Source organism: Venturia canescens, chromosome 4 (assembly GCF_019457755.1).
Source record: "Venturia canescens isolate UGA chromosome 4, ASM1945775v1, whole genome shotgun sequence".
NCBI classification, from domain to species: Eukaryota; Metazoa; Arthropoda; class Insecta; order Hymenoptera; family Ichneumonidae; genus Venturia; species Venturia canescens.
The window spans coordinates 11808614-11825340 of NC_057424.1; the positions used below are offsets into that span (position 1 = coordinate 11808614).

General features: G+C 41.6%; 3 protein-coding genes across 5 annotated transcripts in view; 1 reads left to right on the forward strand and 2 right to left on the reverse strand.

Annotated features, from left to right (window-relative positions):
* Positions 1–16727, forward strand: part of ec (echinus) — a 95943-nt gene that overhangs the window by 14209 nt on the left and 65007 nt on the right. Inside the window, exon 2 of the mRNA XM_043416034.1 lies at positions 15762–16131. Within this exon, the coding sequence (XP_043271969.1) occupies positions 15811–16131 (321 nt within the window). The 5' untranslated portion in view covers positions 15762–15810. The remainder of the gene's footprint in view (positions 1–15761; positions 16132–16727) is intronic.
* LOC122409641 (uncharacterized) lies at positions 1834–3826 on the reverse strand. Its single transcript, XM_043417370.1, has 2 exons — positions 3115–3826; positions 1834–2151 (listed from the first exon to the last, which is right to left on the reverse strand). The coding sequence occupies exons 1-2, from the start codon at positions 3824–3826 to the stop codon at positions 1862–1864; spliced, it is 1002 nt and encodes a 333-aa protein (XP_043273305.1). The 3' UTR covers positions 1834–1861.
* Positions 4358–16727, reverse strand: part of LOC122408920 (thyrotropin-releasing hormone receptor-like) — a 62368-nt gene continuing 49998 nt past the window's right edge. Inside the window, exons 1-4 of one of the 3 annotated variants that reach the window (XM_043416040.1) lie at positions 7754–7977; positions 5642–6400; positions 4873–5063; positions 4358–4675 (exon numbers count right to left, since the gene is read on the reverse strand). In XM_043416040.1, coding sequence (XP_043271975.1) covers positions 4646–4675; positions 4873–5063; positions 5642–6266 — 846 coding nt within the window. In that variant the 5' untranslated portion in view covers positions 6267–6400; positions 7754–7977 and the 3' untranslated portion in view covers positions 4358–4645. Of the gene's footprint in view, positions 4676–4872; positions 5064–5641; positions 6679–7753; positions 7978–16727 lie in introns of those variants that run through there. The other 2 variants (XR_006260563.1, XM_043416039.1) reach the window with 2 other exon arrangements.

Consider the following 16727-nt stretch of genomic DNA (forward strand, 5'->3'; position numbering starts at 1 on the left):
AAAGTCGTATGTTTACGTTGGTGAAACAAGTCAGAGAAGTTTGGGATGTATCGCAACCGCGACGATAGACTGAGAAAGGAGACTCGTGCCGTTTTTTTTCTAACGTCTCTCGGCGTGTTTCGCCCGATGCTCCGCGGCTCATCTCGTCGGTTATTTCTCCGGAGATTCGAGACGTAAAACCTCATGAGCTCTGCTCGCACCCGGTTCAACGGGTTTGGAAATTTTTATTTTCTCTTTGCTCGCGCGTCTGCCCTCAGCGTCTCCTCGTTTATTCCTCCTCCTCCGAAGCTTTCGGTTCCCTTTTTTCACTTATTTTGTTTCGCGTTTTCTCGCTCCGGGACCACAAACTTGGCGTGCCCGAGCAGCCCGCGACCAGCACTCGATACGTTTGACCGCAGGTGCGCATCTTCTCCGCATAGAAATCTCCTAAAAACCCAAAAACGTTACACTCCCGACGAGCTTCTCAACACCATCACGGTATATTACCAACTCGGATTTTCGTTTGAAACAAAAAAAACTTGGCCACCTGCATAACTGCTAATCATCGAAGCAAAATAAATTGGCATCTATTCGCCGATGAAACAAGAAACCGTACGAAATGACCGGAGGAAAGTGGGATCCTGGGGCAAAACGAATCGCTTCGTAACCACCACGAGCTTCGGGGCCAAACGAACACTGGTGCAAACCAAACTAAAAATTTCTCCTTCCCTCTACAAAGTAGGCTGGTTTCGAAGCAAAACTTTGTCGGTAACTCGGCATCGGATATTGTAAAAAAAAGTAGTAGAAAAACGAAGTATTTCCACTTTTGAGTCAGATTTAGTGAAAATCATTAAATTCGCGACGTGCCCTAATCCGTCAGGCTCCACTTGAGAAAATATTTCTCAAGTATATATAAAAAAAACGATAGAGGTCGGTAAGACGGGAGCTCGACGAGCACACTTTTTCGCGTGACTAGAGAGAGTTTTTCGAGAACGTGCACAGTCTTCCGTGTTACCGCTCCATTTATTTATTAGCAATTTCGTAGATTCATTACATCGAGCATCGCTATAGCAACTCCAGTCGCTATATAGTCGACGGTTTAGAAATAAATATAAATTCGTACAAAAATAAAGTGAAACTGAACGACGGGTATATAATCGGTAAATAAGAAAACTGAAAGAACGTTCGATGAATCCCAAGGCTGGAAATCGTTCGACGAAGTTTCGTTGAACAAAAAGCTCAAGAAATTTTTCATGCATCGGTAGAGCTTCGTTTTATAAGATTTTTGTTTGCTCGCTCGATCGCTCGGGACACGATGAAGTATGTTTTTGCCTATTCTCTTGTATACACGCGGATACGTGCACGAGGGTTTCGTGCGAGAATTCTCTCCTGCAGATACAAATTATCGTCGTTTAACATTTTATATCGGTCCGTGTGTGTACTCGGTCTGGTACGTTCAAGATCTAAACGTGTGCGGATAGTTGAATGACTTCACGTTTTTGCGACCAGAGTAGCCTCCACAGGTTTTTAGTTTAAGCGCATGGGTCAACATTTCCTTCGGTTTTCCAAACAAATAAATCTGTCGGTGAGTTTACAACGGTGAAGAGCCCCGTGTACGGAAAGACATGGGCGCCGCTGATGCGTCAAACTTTTTTCTTATTTTCTTCACTCGGTGACGAAGCACTGCGCGCCCTAAAACCGTGGGTGGAGGAACTTTTTAGGACAATTGTTTGTACCGAAAAGTGTGAATTTCGTTGGGGGAAAGCGGAGCGTTTGATCTCTGTGGGTATGAAAACATTGAACGATTAAAAAAATCCTTAAAGATCGTAGTTCGAGTGTTTCTTTTTTCTTCCTTTATTTTGCGCACATTTAAACAAATTTCTTACGACGTCGATGCGGTTTCCGTTTTATTGATAAAAAATAAACGAGTTTTTCTCTCGTTTCGAGCCTCCGGGGAAACCGTTGGTGCTTTTTTTCTTATCAGCAACGAACCTCTGAGATCTTTTAACGCAATGATGCAAGTTATCGGAACGGTAAGCGCAGAGAATTTGAGGAGATGGTAAACCACGTCGACGGATGTTTGGGAGCAACAGATCTCGCGGTTCTTGGTGAACACCATCTGAGCCACCCACTTGGGAATCATCGTGACGTAAAATCCGACCGTGAGACCGACTGCAAAAAAAGAGAGGCAGTCTTTCAACGACTTGATAGGCAAATCACTCGATCGCTTTGCTCTTAAGGTACGAAACGATTTTCTTAAGAAAGTCTTGAAATTTAGACAGAGTTTAAATGAGTAGTCGACTGACACGCATTTCTAATTTCAAGGGAGATAAACCTGTTTAAATATGAAGAAAAATACACAGGGGTTTAGGGACTATGCGTCAAAAATTGTTTATCTTTTCATATTACGAAAGAACGCTTCTTACGAAGTTTATGAAAAACTTACACAACAACAACGAAGTATACATAATGGTCTGGGAAAAGTTTGAGATGATTATCTTACTAGTAATAAATATATATTGCGTTGAAGATTAAACGAAATTGGTAATGAGCACTCGTAACCTCACATTTGCTTATTTTGGCATTTTGTTTCTTCTTGGCTTTGCCCATTCCTGTCATAGCCTTCTATCTTTTTATTGGCACTTTTTTCTCGATCCATTTCCCGTTGTGTTTTCCCTTCGCGTTCTCTAACGCGATTTTTTACATGAAAACTAAAGTATTTTCGCCAGGGACGAATAAAATTTCGGGTTCAGTGAGTGATGGCTTGTAATTTCATTCGCCAAAATATAAATTGAAAAAATGCCCTCACCATTTCGAATCGATAACTTTGACATTAGTTCAAAGTGATTATATCTTTAATTAGGGAGTAAAAATCGATCGAGTTTGGACACCCATAAAATGCGATCCTTCGGGCATGATCTACCTTAAATCTTGACTGGGCATCCGCGGATGCTAGGCAACTTCAGTTTGTTAAAATATTTGAATAAGCAAAGAAAGATGAGAGGCTGGAGCTTCGGCAGACGTCGATGTTGAGAAAATCCATTTTGTTTTTATACAATTTTGAAATAAATTCTAGTAACCTGACAATTGGTTCTAAATAACGACAAAGCCAGTGACGATAATAATGAAACGTACTCAACAGCAAAAGACTTTCCAAATCTTGGTGGCTCCATTTAGTTTTGATGAGTTCTCGATATCCGAAGATTTCGAGGCCGAGCATAAAATCGAGCCCGAAAATAATGATCGTTGGAAAAATGACGTACATCCCGGTCGACCAGTAAAACACAACTTCGATGTTACTATCAACGTGAATAAAATACTCGTACAGATTCATTTCGAGTATCGATAAGACCGAAGCGTAACACCAAATGATTAAAACTGCTTTTACGGCTGTCATTGTTTCGCTAACGATCACGTGCCACTCCGAGTCGGTGCGACAGATTGCGATGAATCTGTCGAGGGTCAACGTCACCAGAGTCAACGACGACGAGTGCAGGCTCATTCTCACTATTATGAAATAATAATAAAAGCTAGGATCGTATTCGAAGCTGAACCAACTTTTGAGTACGTCGTCGGCAACAATCAGGAGCATAAACGAACTCGATATCGTTATACTCATCACGTAACAACAAACGGTATTGTGCAATCGTCGGTTTGACAGTATGGCGATGACGATGGCCAGGTCGAGGATGATTCCGATGGGGAGAACCGCTACGTCGGTGATCGACGGTCTTTCCGTTGGTTCCTCAAACTCTCGATCGACTTTGCGATCAAAGTCGCTCGACAAGCCTTCCCTCAGCGAGACACCACCGATCACCTTCTCAAGGTCTTCACGCGGCATCGTCATGGCGTTGATTTTTATGGTTTTTATTCTTCTGATTGTTTTTCGTTGGGGCTGAACGCTCTCCAGGTGGAATCCGAGGGAGAAAAAACTGGTGTGGAATCCCCCGATCTTTCACCTTCTCTCGATATGAATGGACTGTCGAGTTTTGCGTCTACTCACCATTTACCTGACCTCTGTTCACTGCGCGGCTTTTCTCTGCTTATTTTTATAATTACCTCACGGGAATTACTGTCAGAGTATGTGTACGGTACAGACACCTCGTTGCTTTTAATACGCCGCAGGTTAACTCTCACGGAGGGCTGGTCATTGCCGATGCGCGAGTTTTACGTTAATGAAAACGCGGCGTTGACACGCGATGTGAATTTACTCAACTTCGGGCAATTCTGCCTCCTGCTTTTCCTCTGGAATCTTCACAATCGTCTGACATTTCAATTCGGCCACTACCGGAAGAGTCGACGAAAATTGAATCGTAATTTTCCGTAGGTTTCGATATTTTCAGGAATTTCAATAATTCCATTTTCAAAACAAATAATGTCGATCCGATACCTTAATTTATTCGCCTCTGGACTCAGATTAGACAGCTTGAACGTGATGGGCCAAAGCGCCCGCGGAATACATGGAATACATCGTCTCGTTAAATTTTATTTGAATGAATATGCTCGTAATAATCTCGTTGCGTCGTGTATTTGGAGTTTGCAAGTGCGCGAACAGTTCAATGAATTTTCTCAATTTTTTTCTCTCAAAATACAAATCGGTCTCCTGCTGCTCTACGGCACACGGATCTTCTTTCGTACTCTCTTCGATTCTGAGAGCCTTGCGACCTCAGCGTTCGCGGCAGCAGAGCACCATTTCCTGAAACCGCATAGACGAAGCTTTTTATAAGAAATCAGAGAGAAGTTCATGGGTACGAAAACATTGACGGATCACAAAATCAACGTTTTTCCAGCTTTGATTGAAAGAAAAATTATCAGCAGCGACAATTTTCACATTTTATCTGTGAATATAAAATTTTTGTTTTCTCTGATCTTCGGGTAAATATTTTTTCTTACCAGCAACGAATTTCTCAGATTTTGGCACGTGGCGATGCAAGTTATCGGGACTGTGATCGAGGACAATTTCAGAAGATAGTAGATCGTGCCCATGGTCAGATGAGAACAACAGCTGCGCGGATCCATGGAGACGATGATCTGAACGATCCAGAAAGGGATAATTGTCGTGTAAAGTCCAACCGTCAGGACCACTAAACAAATAAAAACATAATTTTTATTGAAAGAGTTTTCTTCATTTAACTGCAATGTTTTCGGGGAGAATGAATCTGCAGTTTGATCTAAAACTATTTCCCCCGTAATGCCACATTTCGTTGTGCGTAAAAGTACAATTGAATTTTTCATGTCTCACCATTAAAAAATTAACATCGCGTTCAATTTTCAAACTTCGAAAAAATGAAATATCACTGAATTTTCACTCAATTTAACATGAAATCAGCAAACTTTTTCTAAACTGTCATCGTCTTGGATGAAACAATATTTTTTCAATTTTTGGCTACAGGACGTTTCTAAATGGAGTTAATTCTTTTGAATTTATCGCTAATTCGCATATTATAACTATAAGAATATAACGGAAGTTGAACACTCGTTGACATACTGAAAAAATGTTTGGAATTGAACGAAAATATGCCATTACTAAACTGAGATTCGATGACCATTGAAAATTCTTGGTGTTTACCATGAACCAATGGAAACACTGAGAATTTCTCATCATCCCTTCCTACGAAATGCACCTCGAACAGCAAAAACAATGAAAGCAACTGAAACTTACGCAACAGTCGAAGGCTTTCCAAATCTTGGTGACTCCATTTGCTCGTGATGACCTTCCGGCATTTGAAGAGTTCGTGGCCGATCATGAAATCGAAGAAAAAAATGACGATCGTTGGTAAAATAACGTAGATTCCGGTAAGCCAGAAAAATACATCGTTGCTCGTGCGATCACTCAAATACTCGTAAAGTTTTACATCCACTATCGATAAAATAGTCGCGTGACACCAAATAGATCCAACTGTTTTAGCGGCCGTCATTGTTTTGGCAACGGTCGCGTGCCATTTGGAGTCAATGCGACAGAAATAAATGTATCTGTCGAGGGTGAACGCGGCGACGGTCAAAGAGGCAGAGTGTAAAATGATTTCCAGTATTATGAAGGAATAATAGAATTTAGGGTCGTATTCGATGCGAAACCAGCGTTTAAGGATGTCTTCGATAACAATCGGAAGCATCAAGAGGCTCGCGATCGTCATACTCATCGTGTAACAACCGATGGGATTTCGCAGTCGTTGTTTTGACAGTACGACGATGAAGATCCCGAGGTTGAGGATGAAACCAACAAATAGAAATATCAAGTCCGTGGTCGCCTTGAGCGCACTTTCGAAATCGGAATCCTCCGCCATCATCGCCTTGATTTTGGTCTCTTTCTGCTTGCTTTTTACCGTTGCTCCTCGATCTGTTTTTTCGGGCTGGTTTGAGGGGATTCGAAGTTATTGGGCACCACCACTGCGATCTTTCACCTTCTCCTGGTTTTAACAAACTGGCGATTTGTTCGCTAATTCTGCTCATCTACTTAGCTAAGCTCTACCCTGTTTTCGCATTATCTCGTGAGAATTGTTATTAACGTACGTGCGAAGTACAGGCAACTCGTCGTTTTAATTATGCTCTAGTTAGCCTGTCACGAAAGGCTGGTCATTCCTGATGTGCGATTTTCTCGTTAGTGAAAATGGGAGTTTGACACGCGATTCGAACTCTTTCAACTTAACCGAGTCCTCTAAGTTTTATTCAATAATCGAATGAATTCTCATGTCGCTCGGAAGCAAGTTCTGGATCAACCCGCGGATTTGTTTACAAGCTACTTCTCGTGTAATTTCATTAATCCAAATATCGAATTTCAAGTTATAATTTGATTCGTCAATTATTAATGATCTCGTTGACTCGAAGAAATTGGGACAAGTCGGTATTACGCTGTACCGAGTACCGTGGCATCGTTCCGAAAATAACGCGAAACGAAGCCGATGCTTGCGTGCTCGAAATACTCGTGCGAAAGTTCATTTCTTTTCATCCGAAAACGGATTCGTTTTGTATACTGAGAAATACATGATTTTTCAAGAATTTTCCAAGTATTTGGCCACCGATTACAAACAGCATTATATTTTTTGAATTTTGCTATTTTTCGTCCCTTGAATTCTGAACAGCTTTATGTGGATAGCAAAAAGTGATGCGCGTGAAAACTATATTTCGTTTTGTTTTCGAGTTTCATTCATCGTGTCAGACTATAACACTTACCGATAAGTGGAAATGTATTGTAAATCACAAATTTTCACTGTCAGCATAGTAAATTGTATGATAAACTCACGAATATACACCGAAAAATATTGTTATTTCCAAGTCAATTCTGAATGATAATTTTTAAATTGCGTGTATTTTGCTGTGACAACGGTTTAAACTGTGCTATTTTTTCCTAACATAGTTCACCAAGGAAACGTTGTAAAATTTATGTTGACTCGATGATGAACTGTCAAGTAGAATTATCATGCCGTTTTGCTATACTCAGTACTGTTTTCACAATTGAAATTTACAGTTGAACATAGTAAAATTTGAGAAGCTCGAACACAAGCGTCGATCATACGCCAAAGTGTTTAGAAATTTACTATGGTAAATAACAGAATTTCATTCGCGATTGTACGATAATATACGCGTGTACCGATGTATTTATTTTGACATCATTCATCAATTTTCATCGAGTCGCTTCACAAAAAATTACTATTACCGATATATAACCCTACTTCCATGGCACCATAGTAGTTTTTAGTGAAATTTTCTCTCCGCGTGTACGAGAAAAACAGTCTTGAGTCTTTCGAATGAAAGGTATGGGTATTGGTCTTCTTACTATGGTGGATATTTTGATTTCTGCTCTTGGAATTAACGCTGCAATCCAGTGCGTATATACTCTCCCCGAGATACTATTTTCGTAGCACTTTCCTCTAGAATTTTCGGCCTCGTTTTTTTCTGCGTGTATCGTAGGGATTAAGGTTGCCGAAGTAGTCGAATAATAGAAGAATCGAGATACGAATGCGGAGAGCAAAAGGTTTCGAGAAGGTTTTTAATACCAATCACTTTTCATTGTAAACAAATGCCGAATTCCAAAAATTCGTAAATTAATGATTAACGTCTGAAGCTGCGGAATCCCTGCGCTCATTTGAACCTTTTAGTCGTCGTTCTCGCTTCCTCGACAGCGGCTCCGTGGACAGTGCGCTGCACACTTGGCAAGTTCTTCCAATTTCTATTTCGGTGAATTCGAATCCAGACAGTGCAGTTATGATGCCTAATATACCGTAAATGTGAGGGAAGGCGAGCTCGAAATGCGAGGAAATAAACTCGTGCCGAGTGCAATCGAGACCGCGAGACGGGCTGCCAGCAGGCCACGTGCATCCTTGACACGATTGCTTCCCGTGCTCATTCACGATTTTCCTCCGAAGATTATCATTCCCCGTTGATCGGGAAGGAAAACGTACGAGTAGGATAAATCACGCGTTGAGATTGGAATTTGAGCTACAGTCGTCTATGGACGGTTTGGAAGCTTTGGGAGCTTTTGCAGGAAGCTCATCGTCGTTGGACACGACACGTTTCAGTTCGCGACCCAAGAAGCTTTGCCCTTGATCTTGGTACAATTAAAAGTACAAATTTTTCCCCTCCGAGTGACCATTTCTCTGCTGTTTATGAAACGAACGACTGTCAATCATTCGACGACGCACAAAATCCATTCGCCTGCTTTTTCGCGTTTTAGGTACGCGGTGCACCTGCGAGCGAAGCACGGCCCGTTCCGCGGTTCGGTAATTGCACGCTTGTGCCTTTTTTGCGCGCGAATTTTGGCTATGGGTGCGTGTCTGTGCACCTGTGAGCGTACGCGTGGGTCATCAGCAGGGGCAAAGCTGAAGTTGCAAAAGTTTTTCGTTTTACTGCTCGGCCCACAAGAAGTCGAGACTTTTTCGAGAAAAAAAACTTTTTTTTCAAACGTCGTCGATGAAAATCTGCAATTCAAGAAATCCGGCTCATTTCTACACGGAAAAAGTGAACTTCTCGTTCCGAGCAAAGTCCCAAGTTTTGCGTCATTTCTACAAGATTTTTTTGAAAGCTTTACCAGTAACGAGCGATAAATGTTCACGTAAAAATACTATTTGGAGGACTGAACTTCTGTATAATTAACGTAACTTTTGTGGCCGAGTGTACGAACAATAATTTCAGCTCACGAACCGGTCTTCTGCTCATCTTCTTTCCGTGCAGGTGGACCGAGCTGCCGCGCTCTTCGACTCCGCGCTTCTCCTTCTTTTCTTTCTCTGCTGGGATTTCGCTAAAACGATCAACGCGGCCTTTAATTGGAAGCCGGGAGCACGTTATATTTCATCGTATGTAAAAGTTCGCCCAAATATGTGCACGTTCGAACGTTTTCTTCTCGATTCATTTGAAAGTTAAGCTTCGAGATATCTGGGACAGAAAAAAATGTGATTTCGAAACCGCGAGTCGCGGTATTTCGCAGCCGCGAAAAATGGCGACGAGGACAAAATCATTATTCGATTTAATATTGATTGCACAACAGTTTTGATCGCGTGTCGGAATCAGCGATCGTCTTTAGTCTCGGGTGAATACTTTGTGTATGTGAATTGAAAATACTCGATGAATTCTGTCTTTCTTTACAGTCGCGAGTGTTTTTCAAACTTCCTTTTTTCACCATTTTTATTTCGATACATTGTTCGAGGGTTGCCAGAGCATCCATTTCGGAATGTTTCCGTAATATCCTCAGCAATTTCAATGCTTGGTTTTCGTTCGTTTGACTGAAACGTTTTTTTCCCTCCGAGGCACAAGCGTTTCCGCGCATTTGGTAGGAAGATTGATAGGCTGGCATGCGCTTTTGGCAAAAGCTCGATCCAGCCGCGAAGGAGTTCAGCGTTTTCCAATCTCGTAGCTCGACCTCTTTTTCCCTGGCAGGTACCGTGTCCCAGATCGATGATTCAACTGTCGGTAGTCTTTCGTGACTTTGGTTTCCATCGGTATCGAACGCCTGATGGATTCTTTCAATTGTAATGTCCCATTTTGCCCCAGAGTCTCGTGTTTCATGTTCTCGCATGCACCCGCGGAGCGTGGGGCGACGAAAAAAAATTGAAATTCAATATTACGTTAGAATCGCTTTGAGCTCGGGATTCCCTTGACGCTTTCAGACGATTTGAACGGTTGACTTGCCCCTCACCAAGGACATACTCGCATCTGTAAACGATTCGCCAATCTTCCCTTCCACGTTTCTACAGCCGACGATTGGAGGTTCAAGGATGCAAGTGGTCGATGAAAACGCCGGAGAAACCAAACGACGATTGAACTCGAAAAAGCTTTAAAAGTTCATTTTTGCACATGACGTAAATTTCTACTAATTTTCTAATTTATAATTTACGTTCGCGAAATGACACTGCAGATCGCAGACAGACGCGCCCATGGATTTTCATAACACCCATAAAATCCCATTCCACCGAACCGTCCGTTATTTCCGAGCTGATTTTTCTGGTACATCGAAACGATCTGAGAGCTCGCGATGCCCGTGGGGTATTTCACGCAATATCCTAATAGAGGGTGGCGAATGATGGATAAAAGCGTGTGTCGAATAACCGCTCACCGTTCGCTCGAGCGGCGTGCACTGCTACACTCGAATTTTCAATTCTCGTAGACAGAGTTGTGTGTCCACATGGAAGTATACAATCGTTCGAATGGACGATTTGCCGTCGAGAATGGGAAGAGAGAGGAGGGAGAGGTGCGAGTGAAACAATTAGCCCAAATCCGCTTTTTAATTGGCCGTTTTGCACGATGTTCCCCAGCGGAACTCGGGATGAAAAAGCACTCGGTTCGTCGCCTCTCAATATGGAAAAAAAACCTCTTCCACCCTCTTCGGTGCCAGACGCGTTCGCTTGGGAGAACAAAAAAGTGCTGATTTCGTAACCATCTTAATCGACCCCTTCCTCGATGTTATTGCACTCTGATCTTGCTTTAACACCATTCTGCTTCCCTCCGCATCGCCTTGCCTTCGTTCCTTTCTCTTAATTATTCCTGTGCCTGAGAAATGTGTGTTCAACACTCAAAAGGAAACGAAAAAAAAAATACAACACAAAACGATCTCTCCGCGCTTACGAGAAAAGGAAGCGTTTCTTTCCTCAGTTATTGCTTCAATTCACTCTGTTCAACGTTTTATAAAATCATTGTCGAATGTGCACGATGTTTCGAAACCTTGAACAACGAATTTCCGATGTTCTGTCAAAATGGACGATTCATTGCCCAAAAATATTTTCGCAGCATCATTTTTTATGAAGCTCTTTGAAAATCGTATCTTGAACCAATATTTTGAGAAATTCTGTCGAAAAAGTTGTTTTCGCTTCGTTGTAGCCGACTGTTTGAATACGATTCTCGAAGTGTTATGAAATTGTGAGAATTCTGTAAATCTACTCGCACTTGGCTCAGCTTTTCGGCATCACCAAAATGCTTTGAAGTCCGACGAAAAAAGTATTTCTATAAACGGACACACAATTTTTTCATCATTTTTTTCCCTCTGCTCCGCGTCGATTGTGACGGCGTCGTATTTGATGCGAACTAAATCATGGTGTCGTTTCGAATCACGTTAATCCTCAAAGTATGGATATTTTTATACGTCGTGCGCGTCGCTAATAAGCTCACGAAAAACTATTAAAAGATGTGTGGGGAAGAGCGACGGAGTTCACTCGGATCTGCACGTTTTCTTGGTCGCGTAACGTAAAGTTACGTGTGCTGTACAAGTTCGCGGGGATATCTACGGTCGTTCGTGAGATCCTGGACCGGAGCCAATACGCCTGGCCTCGATTGTCACGCGTTCATTTATTGTTAATATCATCGAGCTGATTCACGCGTCCACGAGCATTTTCGCAGTTTCGACCGAGGTTTTGCGTAGAAAAACGATTCAGGATTTTGCCCGCAACGGGAAAAAGTAACTACTGACCCTCGTCGGATGATTGATTTTGAGAAAAATCAATGAGGATTATGTGGTACCAATTTTGTTCCCTAAATTTTTCGTCACTGCATTTTATTCGGGTTTATTCTCGAACAATACAAAGTCCGACGAAATTTCCATCAGAGGCACTTTCAGTTTCCACTTCGAAGCTTTTCCGGTTGACCGTTAATGGCTCAAATTTCGTGTAGAAATATAAATACAAAAGTAGGTGCTGAAAAAACGAATTTTTCGGAGTTGAGCTTCGAAGCTGGTGATCGCACGCGGTTATAAATAACTGTTCAACGTTTATACGTTGTTTCGAACGAGTAGTGCCTGCGCGTACATGCGTGGCACGTACGTGTACACATATTGATATGCACAATATAGAGTTGGATCTATTGAGCGTGCTGCGGAGAAACAAAAAAATTTGGTACTCGCTTATTCAACATCGGGTTGCAGATTCAAACGAAATTTCGTTCTGTTTTATTGCCACTTTACGTCATTTCTCTTTCCATCGTGCGAACACTGTTTCCCTTCAACGAAATCGAAATAAATTAAATGTTATTACAATCAAACTTAATCGAACTCCCGTTCGGCAGGATTTATTGTAATTTTGAGGATGAATTAGAGAGCTTTTTCCAAAGACTCAGCTGAATTTCAAAACGTGGGACTGCCCCTCATTCGAAAACTCGTTGCCACTTTGTTGAGTGTGTAAAAAAAAAAAAAAATTAAACGAATGAAAAGAAAAATGACTAATTTGTTGACTCAGTTTGACGAAATTTCAACGATCAAGTTCATTTCTCTTTCGACACGACCCACACGATTTACATCTCCAAAGAAATACGTTTCTCCTTGAGGTCCAATGGAGTCTGTTTTCTCGTCGAGATCGCAGCAGTACGTTGCGGAGGCCCTCGATCATTTATCGGAGTCTCATATCGTTCATTCTTCATCTTTAAGTGTATACAACAGAGCGGTACGAGACATTGAATAATCGTTGTCGCGTACGCTACTACCTCGATTCGAATGAAATTAAATTTAAAGGCCTTTCACGTATGTTTCACCTTCGGATTCCTCGAGGAATATCATGTCGTGCATAACTCGCGTGGCCATACGTGACCACCGTCGAGTATCTTCTTCGAGATACTGAACGCGCGTCGATCGGAAAATCCGAAGAAGCTGCCGAACAGAAAATTATTGACGTCCAATGTCCAACAACCAATTCAATTTTTCCTTCTCCACGCGGTGGTGTCGATTCGATAGAAAAATATCGATGTCAGAACCGTCAGCATCGACGAGAGTTTAACAATAACGCGTCGCCGGTCTTTTGGCGCCACTATTGTGTCCCGCTATCAAACAAAGACACACCGTTCGCTCGATGTGTGCCCCTCGAGCACGTACTCGCCCGGAACACTTCACGACCATCATTTCTCTCTCCATCTCGCTTCATCTCCTGTAAAATGAATACCGACGACTATTCCGCAACGCCATTTTGTCCCACCAGCGTCCGACAGCAACGTGTTTTTCTTTTATTACTTTTATTAGGCTCCTCGAATACGCGTAAATGGAAGAATGAGAAATGTGCAAGCTGAAAAACTCTTGTCGTGGAATCATTTGAGGGGAAATGATTTGCCGACGAGTGACAAGTTGGGTATCGAAATTATCACGAATTGGACGCTCACTACGAATTGCATCAAGTTTTTTGGCTCAGGGACCAGTGGCTTTACTATCGATCAAAATTATCATTTTTTTGGAGCAGAACATCTCTGGAACTCACTCAAGTTGGAGCTTCGAAGAAAAATTTGAAAATTTTTCTTCCGCGACTCATTTTTTCTCAAACCCAAAATCATGGAATTGCATTTGTTTTTATATTCGACTGTTTTTTTTCGTGAGAACAAAATTCTTGAAGAATGTTAATTTGTACATGTGTTTGATAGTGCACAATAACGAGAGCTCTGTGAAGAATTCCGTTGACAGGAGCTGGTTGGCTCTCTGATGAAATATACGAGAACATTACTCGGGAGTTTTCTTCTTGCAAAAAGCGGAGTGTCTCGAATTGCTGGCATGGTATGACGTCCCCGACAATAGTGAGCTCTTCTCTCTTCCTCACTTTGTAAACAGTTTTTGCAGCACATGCGGAACAATTGGAAAAATGATCCGCAATGTCGTTTTCCTTGGAAAATAAAAGCTTCGAGACTCAACGCACACTTTAAGGTCGCGTTTCTCCGCACGAGCGCGTGAGCTCGTTGAATTTCATTCTTGAAACAATCTCGCGCTGGTGTTGACACTTTATCGAGAACTGGCCACGAAGCGCACGATTATAATGGTATCGATGTTGAAGAATCGATATATGCGGAAAGAGGGAAAAAAGTCAAAAGTAAAAAAAATTGAAATTCAATAACGAAGATGACAAGAATCGACGAAAATTGCGCACGTTTCCTCTCGTTATTTACAGCTCGTCACAGTGATAATTTCCTCTTGAATTCGACTCATGAAAAACACGATTGAAGATACAAAACCCTTCTGTTCGTTGTGTTTATCCCCGTCCCCGGAAAAACTTGATGAATCCATTAAAGTCCCTCTATTAGTCTCCCTCTCTCTTTACCTTTTCGCACGCTCCTTTAACGAGGTCAACGATTTCCACCTTCCGCTGAATTGGCGCTCGAGTTTCGCGATACACATATGAGAATAGCTCAGCGTCGCCTTTATACATATAGGCATCGAAATCAGAACACGGAGAGTTTAGCAATTTTCAACATTTCACTGAAAACCGTTTAAACGGCTCACGACGAGATACATTCGAGGCGAATTATCGATTCGTATGCGCTTTACAATGGAAAAGAAGCTTTTTTTATCAACACTTTTCACTCGATTCGCTTTTTTTATTTTTTTTTATTGAAAAACACTCGAGAACCGAGCTGAGATTTCTGTCATTCGTTCTCCATTATTCAGAAAAAACGAAAACATTTTGATCCAATAGAATTTTCGTCCACGTGACAGAAGTTTATATCGTCGAGAAGAATTTCAATGAATTTTGGCTGAAATATGATGATCGTTCCATTATTATAGTGGAAGAAATGTTGCGGATAAACAAATATCCCAAAGCATTCGTCGCACTGCGAAAATTCATTCGTAAATTACCTCGTACTTCTACGATCTAATGAAACGGACATTAATTTTCATTTCGTATAGAGCTCATTCTGGAGAAAATGAGAATAGAATCCTCGGAAGGAAGTTTCACCCACTATTTCTGTATTAACGAACTTTATACGCTCGACGACTCCTGCGGCGAAGTATACTTGTAGGGCATTAACCCACCTGGGCTGACATAGACTGCATTTCTTATTTTCCCGGTGTGGGAGTCTCATGAGTCCTCGAGGACTTCTTAACTTCACGTGGGTTTTATGGAAAGGACATTTCTGCCAAAAGAAGTTAGTAAAACTTGCAAATGCTCTGGAGAAAAAATGTTCATTGGGGACGTGGGCGCGTTGATACTATTTCAGCAGGACAAATATAAAGTTTCGTCTCGCACGATCCGTTCAGCAGCTTATCATTCTTCGTATGAATTTATTAACTTTGTATATTCAATGTACGAATTGGAGATCCGAAAGTCTGAGAAATTACAAAATCTCGTTTTCAATCCAATCTTTAAACTTCCATTTCTCCCGAGTTTTTTTCTTTCTAAAAACGTCCTCAATGACGGCAATTCTCAATTTGCTCATTTTGGAGACTCCAAATTTTTGAAATAAAGGGATCGAAGATGCGTGCTTCCAAATGAGACAAAAAATGGAGTTTTCACGGTGAGAATAACGCGAGAAATTTTTGGCTCCTCGATTTGGTATCGATTATTCCCTGTCACAATTGTTTCAACGAAGTCTTTCTTCTCTTCGTTATCTTACAGATGATTCGGACAGAGCGCAACTGAAGCAAGGGCCTCGCAAGGGTCGGTGATGACCGCAACAATGGGGTTGTCACAGCAGCAACGACAGCAGCAATCTTCGAGCGTCCCCCAAGACGCTGTGGATTACGCGGTGTATTTACAATCCTCCCACGTCAGCCGAAAGATCCTTAGCAACGGCGGTACAACCAACAACGCCAATAATACCGCAGGCATCAAACATCAGCAAGCTTCCTCGGAGAATATCAGACATCAGCTTCTACAGGGAGGCCAAAAGCCGGATTTACGTGACCACAATACCAGCTTCACCAGTACCAAAGGACTTCTCAATGCTCCGGGCCAAAACAATTGTTTTCTCAATAGTGCTGTCCAGGTAAGTCGTCTTTGGATCAGAATCCGGATTAGTCTTACAAAGTATAATTAATTGTTGACGGTTATACCGGCAAATGCAAACTTGTGGTAGTTATTTCAATTGGAAAATTTCAGCTTGTCGATGCAGACGAAACGATGACGCTTCGAGTAGTCTTTGGCGCTTCAATAGTCGTTTTTACGGATATTTGTTTATCGGATTGTCTCGGTTTGGAAAGAAAATTTTTTACTTTTCCGTTTTTTATTCACGAATTATTATTTATTGACGCTTTTCAACTACAAATGTATTTCTGCACGTGGGATGTTCAGATAAGAGTTTAATGAAACTTCTAGTCTGGACTAGTAGCAAAAAAAAAAATGGAAACTGGAGTTTCAATGGAAAGAAAATTATTAAAATTCAGCTCCAGTGTAAATTGATCGACCTTAAATTCGAGCACTTTAAATTTGAGGCTCTGCTGACTCGACTCCCGGCAATAAAGAAACGTTGATGCAGTCATTTTTTCAACTGGCGAACCGATAAAGATAATGAGGTTATTAAAATTCTCGAGTTATTGCCTCACTACGAGAAATATATGAAATTTTAAATAACTTGATACATCG

Bases quoted from the DNA above. Each gene is read 5' to 3' on its own strand.
- LOC122409641 (XM_043417370.1), bottom strand. From the start codon at position 3,826: ATGACGATGCCGCGTGAAGACCTTGAGAAGGTGATCGGTGGTGTCTCG. The intron at 2,152-3,114 runs GTACGTTTCATT...CTTTTTTTGCAG, and splicing joins GGAAAGTCTTTTGCTGTTGA to TCGGTCTCACGGTCGGATTT.